This window comes from Dendronephthya gigantea, unplaced genomic scaffold, assembly GCF_004324835.1.
Source record: "Dendronephthya gigantea isolate DGI-Jeju-01 unplaced genomic scaffold, DenGig_1.0 000052F, whole genome shotgun sequence".
NCBI classification, from domain to species: Eukaryota; Metazoa; Cnidaria; class Anthozoa; order Malacalcyonacea; family Nephtheidae; genus Dendronephthya; species Dendronephthya gigantea.
In genome coordinates, this window is record NW_021163062.1 from 1 (window position 1) to 13,008 (window position 13,008).

Here is a 13,008-nt window from a genome sequence, read left to right on the forward strand (position 1 = left end):
AGAAACTGAACAGTTTACATCAATATTTGTTATTCATTACTTTTAAAGATGTTGATGAATGCAGACTTGGGAATCACACCTGTCACAGTCAGGCAACGTGCAGTAATACCAATGGGTCGTTCACTTGTACCTGCAATGAAGGTTATACAGGAAATGGAACCACGTGTGAAGGTACGCAATTTGCAATACAACTTTGCTACCGCTGGCACATTAATTCGGCCGTTTTCTCTGGCACGAAAAGTCGTTTAGAAAACGATTTTCGTTGCCCTCCTTCGGGCACAACTTGAAAAGACGATAGAAAATTAGGATAAATTATAGAAAGTTTATATAACTTTACTTGTTTTCACCTTCACAAACCTGCAGTTTTCGAGCATTTCTTCTTCGAAAAATCAGTGAATTTGCATGTTTTGCAATACATCGACGCCATTTTGAAAATGCTGGAGATACTTGGTGTAATATACAACATATGTAGCAGATTCAGCAGTTTTATACTGGTATTTAAACGAAGTTTCAGGCATTTTTACTGTGCAAGCAGGTTTCAACAAGGAAGCTTTGAGTGGAGTTTTACGAGGTTTTTCGCAAATTTTCATAGTTTTGCAAAACTAAATTAATCAGAGAAGACTTAGACAATTAATCGGAAAAACATCCGACAAGTTTGCTTACACGCATCAAAATCATCCAAGAGCGTTTTGTTTCTAATCAAGTTATATAATATAATTATTACAAAGAATTGCCAAAATTTAATTCTAAGAAGAAATAGAAGTGTTGGCTTTTAGCCTGCAAAAGCGTTGCTGCAGCATGGGAGGGAGAACACGTTCCAGGTTTTTCCTGGTTTTCGTGTCCGGCTCAGCAACATTAAAACATTAGGCTGATATCAACTTTGGTATGCGTGTTTAATATTTTAACATGTACTGTAGTTGTACGTTGCAAATCACGTATTAAATAGATGTTGGCGTTGGTAATTAACTTTGGCAAAAAACTGAGAGGTTGTAAATAGTTTTGTTGAGAAAACGTGTATATATAAAAAGTAGTTAATATAAAAACAAAGGGTATGCTGGAAAAGAATTATTTTATACATAAATTGACTAGAAACAAAACGCTCTTGGGTGATTTTGATGCGTGTAAATCAAGTTATTTTATTTGTAAATTCCAAGAGCAGAATGCCTTAATAAAAAAATCGCAAATTGTCGGATGTTTTTTCGATTAATTGTTGTCTTCTCTGACTAATTTAGTTTTGAAAAACTATGAAAATTTGTGAAAAACCTCGTAAAACTCCACTCAAAGCTTCCTTGTTGAAACTTGGTTGCACAGCAAAAATGCGAGAAACTTCATTTAATACTGCTGAATCTGCTATATATGTCGTATATTACACCAAGTATTCGAAACATTTCCTGAGCCACAGAATACGGCCTAAATTGCTAACAGTCCGTTGCTCATTTTATATCTAATTATATGAACGCAGTTTGCCAGCAAGTTTGTTGCCACGATTTGTTCCGCTATGCTGATATTTTAGTGTTCATTGACTGTGAAAACAATAAATTTCTAAAGAAATGAAAAATTATAATAGTATGAAATTTACATGGCGTATAGTACGATCGTATCGTCAAGACTGTTTTCCACATACGCATTTTTCATACGCACATACACCCACGTAAAAGTTACCTGTTACCTTTGAAAAACTAAGTGAATAAATCAAAGGAACTTAGTTTTCTGTATAATTTACTATGCATTTGTTGACCTAGATGTTAAATAATAAAAATTTAAAAGCATTTAAAACTTTTCGTACGTGTACGTGCGTATAAAAAACGCGTAAGTGAAAAGGATGTTCAAAGGCTGTTGAAAGATTGTCAAAGCAACATTTATAATCAGGGCAGTGCAATGCGGTCGGTTTGTTTTTTTACTTTTTGTCGTCGCAAGTGTGTAATGGCGCGAAATATACTAGTATTTGAAATGTGTATGTGACCTTATTTATCTACGTCCCAGTCTTATCTCCCAAGAGTTGTGGTGCACAGCTTTGGCTGATTTTCCGATGCGCGATTCGATTCGCTCGCATGAGACGGCAATTCCTCCAAGAGGAACAAATAAACCGTTCTTTCATGCCGTTGAATTAAGTTTAGATTTGAATTGGGTAAGATATATTTAATACATGTAGATTCTGGTCCTATTTTAATAATATCGCTGCTATTTCTCCGTTTAACAAGATGTGGTCATGTATGGGCGCGTTGACACGTCGTATTTTGCACAGGATTGAAGATTTAATATATCTATATAAGTGCGAATTCCAAAGGCAAAGTGTAAGACAAAGCGAGTATGTCACGCGGTTTATTTACATTTTTGAACAATTGAACTTTTATACTTTTTAAGTACGATGTGCTTCTGAATTTCGCGATCGAACATTTAGGCTCGCAAGGCATCTAAATGAATATGAACTGTATTGTTTATGTTTAGAAGCTTTATATTGAAGACTGGCACGTGCGCCGGAGTTAACGCCAGAACTGGCGTCTTGTTGTTTTAAATTTCGCGTGCTTTGTGTATCAGGAGTGGAAATTGTGCTAAATTGTCGATCACGCGACATTTTGCACTGAAAAGAAATCCACCTTAGGGGATATTTCCGATCAAAGTCTATATAGATACATTATTACAGCGAAAAGATTTTATATTGGAAACGAAATGTTGATTTTCAATACCTGTATTATTTATTAGTACCTGATGTAAGTATATCATTTCGGTCAATGGAGCTTTTTTGCATATTTAAATCGTTCATAGTCATCACCACCACTCACTTCCTTTTTCCCAAATAGTAAGAGCGATATGGCATAAAAAATTGCGTTAAGAAACTGACCGGTTTACATCAATATTTAGCTATCATTCATTACTTTTAAAGATGTTGATGAATGCACACTTGGGAATCACACCTGTCACAGTCAAGCAACGTGCAGTAATACCAATGGGTCGTTCAATTGTACCTGCAATGTAGGTTATACAGGAAATGGAACCACGTGTGAAGGTACGCAATTTGCAATACAACTTTGCTACCGTTGGCACATGAATTGCTCCAGCACCTGTTGCCCATTTATCCCCGAGCCGGTGCGGAGCACCGTGCGAGGGTACTAATTCCGCTGGGATATTTACACCCACGATGTGCAAATGCGAAATCAAAATCGTCCGCCATTATGCAATGGACCTCACGCCATGGACGGTCTTCTACGTTATGCGCGATTGATTGGTCGAGACAAAAATCTGTATTTTCAAACGTCAGTGAATAACTGTCATTTCGCAAAATTTTGATGAAATTTTTAAATTTATGTTTTCATATATATGGAATATACGTATTTTTAATTAAATTAGAAGGAAACTTGAATGTGGTAAGGACTTTTCACGGTTTAACAAATAACAAGACGAAATTTTCGAGTTTCGACCGAATTCACAGTGTATAATGAAGTTGGAAGATTTTCCACTTGATAATATTTCATGCGGCACAGCTTTAAAAAGTCATTCTTTTGTGGTAAACACAACGTTAATATTTTCAAATGTATTTCACTATAAATCTGAATGTTTTATATGATATACAATATGTAATTTCATTTATAAACTTCGTTTTCATAATGAAAAAAACCGTGCAAAAACCGGTCGAAGCGTAACATAAAACTTCGGAAGTTGTATGAGACGTCTCATGTTATATTTCATGGTAATTAATAATTAAACTTTGATTCTTTAAAAATATACGGCCGTCGCGAGTTGCTATGACTACAGTGTTTCCACGTGCAGAAAAATATTTCCATACTTCTCTCAATTTCTTTTTCTCTCTATACGATGTACCCTCCAAAACCCCAACCACATAAATTTTCTAACAATCATGTTACCATCCCTATGCTTAACTGATTTCGTTCAACCGAGGCGAGGGGTTGCTGCATGCATTCATTTCTAGTTTTTATGTTATATTAACTGTTGCTCACTTTTTTCTCCTTTATTTCTCATATGCCATCCAAATTGTAATCGTAGCTCTAGAATAATGTACAGTTGCTCCAAACGTGCGAATTTTCAGTATTTATGACCTTAAAGGCTTAATTCAGTATGTTGACGAACATATATCGCAGCTATATAATATAAACTGCTTAGGAAGATAATAAGCTGTTAACAGTTAAATTTAAAATTATTATAACTGTTAAAGAGATATTAAACCGACAACAGTTGAAAAATTCAATATTCTACTAGGATTGTCAAAGCATGCAACATTTATAATCAGGGTAGTGCAATGCCGGTCGTTTATCTTCAATTTTATTATTTTCATGTTGCTGAATGCACACTTGACGATGTACACTTGGGACTCACAACTGTCACATGCAGTGCAGAAACGCTGGAAAGCAGCAGCAAATGCAGCGTTATAGTTTGTCGATTTAAAAGTAAAGGAAAAAATCCGTGGTGCGCCTCGGGCAACAGTAACCGGTTGAGAATCAGAAAAACACACTTTTTTCCTGAGATGTCAGTAAATAAGCGATTTGGTTTTATATCAGTGTCAAAATGAAAAAAAAAGGTCTCTAAGGGAGAACAAATTTTAAAACTTCACGGATTAGAATAATACAAGTATACAATGATAAAACGTTAACTTTAAAAACGATAGGAAAGCAAGTATAATGTCTACTGAGAAATAAAAAAACGTCAATGGCAACAGTTTACTGGATGAAATTGAGTTTTTGCTGTGTAAGATTTCCCAGGGTCGCGTTGCTAGGGAAATCATAGCAATAGACAGAGGTATAACAACTGCCTAAAATAGACAAAATACATCTCGACGTTTCAACCGAGGGCCTTCGTCAAGAGAATTAGTATGAAAAGCTAACTCTCCTGAAATACTAATACTAACTTTCCTGACGAAGGTCCTCGAGTCGAAACGTCGAGAAGTGCTTTGTCTATTTTAGGGAGTTGTTACACCACATTTGATGCCAACTTTTAGTTAATTCTGCTTTTCTACAATATTAGGCTAAATGGATTTCTAATTTCTATCTTTGCAGACATAAACGAATGCGTTGGAGCATCGCGAAAATGTTCAGGTGCAGGTCAAAAATGTGTCAACTACCCTGGAGCATTCCTTTGTTATTGTAATAGTCCAGGAGAGCAAATTATTGATGGAGAATGTACTGGTAGGTCTTGCGTACATTGAAGCATAACATCGTTGGCAACCTCAGCCAGCTCCATGTGCCTGCAATTCCTCTTAGTTTCATTACCTTATAACGAGATATGGACACCGGGGTTCTGAATGTAATACAAAAATAACCAATCTAGGTGCTACTAATTACAATTTCCGTTCATATTTCGCCCATGCGCCTAATCAACTAAAACGACCAACTAGACCATCTAATGTCAACCATACACTGTTCATAAAATTTGAATTTAAACAACTTTTGGTTCTGTGCGTTGTGCGACACAATACCCGGGTGTAATTAAAATATCTAGGCAGAATTAGTACCTCGCGTTCCGTCACGTGGTTAACGAGTATTTTCACTAGGTGCAAAATGTAACGCGATCGACTTTTTGCGATCGCTTTTCTAATGGACCTTTCCGCACGCGGCGCGTTGGTTTTGGGTAGAGAGATTTGATTGGCTAATTTTCAGTGCGGGAAAAAGTTCAGACAAGCAAACCATTAAAAACAATATATATTACAAACCAAACAATAAATATCAAGACAATAACAGATGTAACCTTGAATGTGTATAATTTGAGAAACTTTTTCCTAAACACAGGAGTAACAGCAGCGAACTACCAAAAGGCAAATTTGTTGTTGTTTGCAAAGGCAGCCCTAAAAATGAAGCTTTCAACCAAAGTTTGATTTCCAAAGATAAGCTTCACCTGAAAAATCGATTGCAAATTACCTGATGCTTTCAGTTTACAAGCGTCAGAAATGTCTGAACCTCTTGAAAATATTCCACGTTCATCGAAGATATATTCAGCTTTTTTATTTAAATCAAGCGAATACGAATAATTTGAGTTATGAGATGAAATACTTAATAAAAAGTTATATTTCGTGTAGAAATTTCGAGAGTTTAGCTTAAAGGGAAATATCTAAAAAATATTGGAAACTTCTCGAGTTTTTGCCGGTTGGTAATTGTTTTTTTTATATAAATTATACTTCCTCTGTAGTTTAAATCTTTAAATTTCCAAATAAATTGTAACTTTTCAATAGCTTTAATTTGACATACAGCCCAACATCTGACGTCAAGTATTTCAGGCTTTTCAGCTCATAACTCAGAAAAACTATTTTGGCTTCAAGCTAAAATAGGGATATTTGTGAGGAGTTAGCGTTCCAGTTTACCTACAGTTTAATGAATACAATCCGTCTGACAATGGCAACCATTTTGAATTGTTGTTTTAAATTTTGCGTGCTTTGTATACATAAAAATAATAGACATAGAATGCGTACTTATCACGAATACGTGTCCCACATTTTTTCATGCTGTGCCCTTATAAACGCGCCATTTTGAATCTCGCGAGGAGTGAGAAATCTTTCAAAAAAACATTTAATTCAAAACTTTAATTTTGGGTAAAAGCATATTTTACAGTCAATTATTAGCACACAGAGGTTAAAAATGCCAAACCCAGTTCGGCGTTAAGTTGCAGAACAGAAAAAAAAACAGAAAAAGCGACAAGTGATAATCGAGAAAGAGTCGATTTTCACCGTTGAGCACACAACTGACAAACCACCGGCCTATCGCCTTATATATTTATTGTTATGTAGGAAATATAGTTGGTAGAGAATAATGTTTATTGTAATAGGTTGTCAGTTACCATTGTCTAGCGAATTTTTCAACTGTGCTTTGTTTTTTGAGGATTTTCGCGTTTTTTATATGCAACAGTTTGTTTACATAAATTGTTAATTGGCTTGAACTTGATTATTTGTCCGATGACCTTGCTTTGATGCAACGATAAATGGTTAAAAACCTTTTTGCCTAGCTACGAAAAACATATCACTCTGTATAGATTTTTAACAGGTTTTCACGTAAAAACGAGCGATTTCTGCATAAATAATTGAAGCCGTGGGAAGAGAAATGACTATGACTATATTTTATTTCGCTTCTCGTGCATTTCGTGAATAAATAAGAACACATAAAACGAGTTTAATAAAATCAAAAACATCATTTAGCGTACCTCAGTACCAGAGGAGATCAAGTGTTAATTATGTACCCCACATTTTAAAAGTTATACCTTGTCTTTGTGTAGGTAATTTTCATTTTTCCCACTATAAAAGACAGCGTTATAATGTCGACAGTGAAGCAGGATTCCATTTTTTCCGTATTATGACTTATGTACGCTTGAAAAAAGATTGATCGAAAGCTAGGAACAGCTATCTCACTAGCTCCATCAATCAATTCATGAAACAATGTAGTCAAAACCAAAACCAATTGATGCTCCAGTGCGTGACAAAACAAAAAGCTTTTCTCTTAAACTCACTCATATTTGTATCTCGCTCGTCGCGACCGTGCACAAAAAACTCCTCGCAGGAGTCTGAGACGAGGAAAAATGCCCTTATAAATCCGCCATCTTTGGAGACAAATTTTGTAAGGGAAGAGGTATCAGTACGCATTCTATGTCTATTATTTCTATGTTTGTATATCAGGATTGAAAATTGACCTAAATTGTCGATCACGCGACATTTTGTACTGAATAGAAATCCACCTTAAGGGATATTGCCGATCAAAGTCTATATAAATACATTATGACAACGAAAAGATCTTGTATTGGAAAACGAAATGTTGATTTTACAATGCCTGTATAACTTATTAGTACCTGATGTAGGTATATCATTTCGGTCGATGTTTTAAAATTTTAATAAAGTTGGACGAGCCGCTCAAATCCCACTCCTGTTAGCCAATGATAATACAGTATTTGCCGATGATTACAAAATGTAATAATCAACGAAATGTATCATTACTGAAATAAATCGGCCAATTAGCACGCCGTAATTTCAACATTACATTAATAACATTATACAATTAAAATTTTACAGTACATGACTGTCCTACCCCACCTAAACGATCAAACAACAACTTTCATGCGTCTTCTCTTCCTCTTAGATATTGAGGCCTCTGTCGAAGGTCGATTTGTGATTATAAATTACGTCTACATCCCTGCTTATAATAATACGCAAAGTTTGGAGTACTTTCAAATTATTCAACGGTTAAAAAAGGAGGTATGTACAACTACGACATTCTGATAAATATTCATGGAATCGCTCTTGTGCTTTTTGCTTCGATATTTTTGTTTTTGTATTCCATTCATCAACACTCATATACATATTCAGTAAAATTGGGCAGTGGCAATGGCGTCTGAACACTTCATGTCGAAACTGTAAAAAATTTAAAATGTCGTTTTAGTTGAATCATCCATCATATTTCGTACACTCCCATATGCGTTAGTTGGACTTATATGCTTTAGTTATTTGACTAGTATATCATTCATTATAAGTGCTGTGAATAGAAAAAGTGTTCTGAATTCGGATCATTAGCCTTACTTTTTCCGAAATAACACAATGTTTAAACCCATGATTGTAAGTAATCGATTATAAGGTTTACAGTGTGGAGGTATAGCTAAGTTTGGTCCTTGCAATGCGTTTATACCAATTAAAATTTCCTGTAAAGGATGTTAAAATCAAAGAACCGACGTCATGCATGAACAACGAAATAATTATGATGTTAATAGCTACATTTGAGAAATTTCCTTTTTTAAAAAAATACTAAAAAGTTTTTTTTTACTAAAATCGTCAATTTGTGAACAACACCATATAAGCAGAGCGCTTTCTATCTTTTACCCGGGCCCGTGTCAGTGCAATATTCACCATTGCACTGCATAAGCCCCAGGGTAACGGACCGAAAGCAAATTGATAATTCATCATGTATTGATTCACCATCAAAATATCAAGAATGTTATTAATATTAACAAGAATATTATTAATGTATGCATAATTATGTATAACAGTTTATATTTTGTCTTTGTATAGCTTACGTCTCTCTACACGGGAACAGCGAAGCTACGTTCTACCTTTCAGGCAGTCATCATTGTACGACTATTGTAAGTTTTAACAGCCTTTGAAATTTTCTTCAACTCTTTGTTCACGGCCGTAGCTAAAAGGTGTAAAGGTGTCACAAAAAAACACAAAATTTTGAAATCACCGGCATTTTGAATGACCCTAAATTTTTTTACAGTGGGGATTAAAGACAAGTTATTAAATTCTAGTTACAAAAATATAACGTAAAATCTGCCAGAGAAGAGGGACATGTTGAAGGTCGTAGTCATTGAGTTGTAGTCTATAAATTTAATTTTTTCCATATTTTTGTATTGTAATAATTATATTTTGTTAAAAAAGGTCATTTTTGGCTAGGTATTCAAACTCTAATTATTACATTGTGCGATTTCAATTTTGAGTTTTTTTGGGACTGTTTTTTTGAACGGATTTTACGTATCATAAAACATGATATCGTTGAAAAATGGGTCAACTATAGGTCCTCCGGTTCAATGCTCTTGCCACTGAGCTACAGAGGTAGCTGACAAGAGCAAGCGCAATTATGATTTTTGGCACTTCACTCGATGCAGGAAGATTTAAAAATCATAATTGATTTACCCTCACCTATTTCCGGCATTACCATCATATACACATTAACCGCGCTTGCTCTTGTCAGCTACCTCTGTAGCTCATTGACAAGAGCATTGCACCGGCATCGCAAAAGCGTAGGTTCGATTCCTGCCGGAGGACCTATGGTTGAATTTGCAGTGTGTATAATACCACTCGAAATTAAGACTCTTTAAACCTCTAGAATATTCCTGCATCGAGTGAAGTGCCAAAAATCATAATTGATTTACAATAAACTTGGTTTACTTCATATGATTTTATTCACTACAAATTTGTTTCGTATAACAAGCACTGCTTATTAGCCCTATACTTTGGTATATCGAACACTACTCATATATGATTCTAAACACATATTTGTTGAAATTGTGAATATGATTACATTTAAATTAGCCTTGTTATTGCTTCGAAAGAAAATAGTACAGCTGACCGCGGAACAACGAGTGTTTATTGTGATATTATCCCAACAGAGTTCTTAGGCATTAAACTCTAACAACTGACATTGTTATGGGTGATTTCAATAGTTTTCGGGTTTTTTGAGACACCCCGTATATTTTATGTAAGCATGGCAGCGCAACTTTAAACAAAAGAATCCAATTAATCAGTGAATGCAGGCACAAAGATATATTCTTACTAAGATTTGTAAAATAGCTTTATTATATGTGTATAGAGATTTATGCACAGCAGAATGATGAAATAAAAATCGTATTTCACTGTGCAAATTAATTTCATGCAATTTGATTGGACGTACGATGTTTTTCACGTGTGAAAAAATGCCATACACGGCTTTTGATTGGACGTACGATTCTTCACACGTGAAAAATTGTCGTATGTCATTTTGGCGGCAATTTGTTTACATTTTCTTTCAAGATGGCGTCGAAATATAGAAGTGATATTCAAAACATAATTCTCATATTCAAGATATTTTCACATTCAGCACATTCTTTCCGAAAGAATGTCTAACTTCTATTGAACTAAATTACAAAGAAACTGAACGATAGTAAATATGTTTTCATGCATAAAGTTTCGATTTTGTTGCTCGCTGTGTTTTGGTATATTAAAAGCGTGTCGTTGTCAAATTGATCTCTATACACATTTAATAAACAAATTACTTCATGGTTGGCTCGTTTGTACGATTTTTATTATGCACTCGTTGCGAAGGATCGCAAACTCACTCGTTCGCTGCGCTCACTCGTTCGTATTGCGATCCTTCACAACTCGTGCATAAAAATCGTACGCACTCGCCAACCATGAAGTAATCTCTATTTAGCCAATTAAGACGTTTATATAGGATGTATGGATATTTTAATTTGTCAATTTTTAATACACTTTAAACGTTCGTAGTAGCGAGCCTGACGATTTTGTCCCGCTATACGTAAATTTCGAGTTATTATAATTATTCATGCATGTCTTTAGAAATTTATGGTTTTCACGCTACTGATCCCCAGTGGCGCAGCCAGCCCGACAATTTAGATGCTAATGAATTTCTAAGCAATAAGAAATAAGCAATAAATGTATAATGATAATGAATAATGAATAAAAGCAATAAATGAATAATAATAATAACATAAAATTTTCATAGCATGACTAAATCGTCAGGTCAGGCTGGCTACGCCACAGAGTATCCCGTTACCACATATTTTCGGGCAAAAATATCCTTTCGCAAATGGCAAAAAGATCACGAGTTTCAAAGTATCATTTGTAAGGAACAAAAGTTTCTGGCGGTAAACGTCAAGACACGAATCTTGCATTATATATCTAGTAAAGTCTGATTTCTCTTTTTACGATTTCAGCCCAGGATCTGTTGGTTTTGATTACGTTGCAACATTCAATGATTCCGCTGGAATAAGCAATGAAAATATTCAAGAAGAGTTAGTCAAGTCAATGAATGTAACGCAAAACGGCACATTTCTTGGAGCAGATTTCCAAATCAGCGAGAGCACAAATCTCACTGAAGTAATAAGGCAATTTAGTGTGAAAGGTATTTAACTCCCAAATATATTAACGTTTTATCCAATATTTTCGCTAACATATAACAAAAGCATTGCTAAATGGGTTGCCGAATGAAACACCAGCTCGTTCAATAAAGGAATTTTTGTTGTCTTAAAAGACTTTCCATGCAGTAACAATCAACTACCCTCGTCCGCAGATGCGTTTGGTCATGTAAAAGTATTAAGATTGATAGGGGGTGGCAGTCGCGGGCAGGTTCAAGTTTTAAGAAAAAAACTCTGTCATATAATCTTTCTAATATTGCTTTAAATTACAAGATATTGCGTTTCTATAGAATGATGTAATTAGGTTGAAGCAATTAGTAAGATGAATATGATACATAATTTCATATGGCTGATGTAAATTCAAAAGGAAATTTGCAGGGGCAACTGCCCCCCGCCCCCTTTACCAGCCGGGCAATTGGGGCTAAGGTGCCCTAACACGACCTAATTTTGTTCGATCCAATTCACTTTTGACGTATGGGATGTAGCCTATTATCGATGAAGCAATACTGAATTGGCTTCAGTGTATTTGCTGCCCATATTGCAAGTCAACAAACTATTAAACGACTATCAGAAGTGAATGGGATCTAACAAAATTGGATCGTGCATGTGAACAGAGCTCTAAGTAGAAGTTTCACGAACGAGTATCAAGAATATCACAATCGTCTAAACACGATGACACGAGGTTTATATTGAAAATGAACTGTCTGCTTGAATCAGGGTTTTGTTAAACCGGGTTCTTTAGACAGACGACACGTTGCTCAGGCATTAGAGGGCATGAAACTTTGCACTATCTATGGCTTCCTATAGTTTGAAAATCATGACCAAAGAGACAAAGAGTACATATAAAAGGTTTACACTGGTGAAGGAATTCCGCTCATTATTTGCTGAACTTGGTGCCGAGACAGAGAAAATACTTTATCTTAAGAATATCACCGAGACAATATTGATTTAAAATTCTCAGGGCCAAAAATTATGGATTAGGCGCAAAATACCTTTATGTAATGTGATTTATTTCCGCATAGATATATTGCCAGCCATGAATTTTGCATACCCTTTCCGCTAGCTCAGTTTTCAGGGCATTAATAACGACACATTAAATTTTACGCCGTTTTGGGATAATTTTGGCTAGGAGTGATGGTTCTCCTAGCCGCTTTATTTCTGTCAAACAAAACGATATTTATGAATACATTCCCTTAAGTTTCCAAATATTCACGCTCAGAAAAGGGTGGAGGCAAACTACCGCCAGTACATGTTTACATATATACACCTACTAACATCACCTATATATTGAGATATAACAGTTCTCTCTCTATATATATCAGCTACTGTAAATCATCCAATGTACCTAATTGTTAGTGGAGGCTTTGCGGAGGAGGTGGGTTTAACTTTAAACGAGCG

The 13,008-nt window shown here is 35.2% G+C and overlaps 1 protein-coding gene across 1 annotated transcript in view; it reads left to right on the plus strand.

Moving 5' to 3' along the window:
- Nucleotides 1-48: 48 nt before the first annotated feature.
- LOC114528893 (fibrillin-3-like) overlaps nucleotides 49-13,008 on the plus strand; it is a gene marked incomplete at its 5' end in the record, with an annotated part of 50,849 nt that continues 37,889 nt past the window's right edge. Inside the window, 6 exons of the mRNA XM_028550618.1 lie at nucleotides 49-171; nucleotides 2,885-3,007; nucleotides 5,010-5,138; nucleotides 8,067-8,182; nucleotides 8,990-9,060; nucleotides 11,410-11,597. Coding sequence (XP_028406419.1) covers nucleotides 49-171; nucleotides 2,885-3,007; nucleotides 5,010-5,138; nucleotides 8,067-8,182; nucleotides 8,990-9,060; nucleotides 11,410-11,597 — 750 coding nt within the window. The remainder of the gene's footprint in view (nucleotides 172-2,884; nucleotides 3,008-5,009; nucleotides 5,139-8,066; nucleotides 8,183-8,989; nucleotides 9,061-11,409; nucleotides 11,598-13,008) is intronic.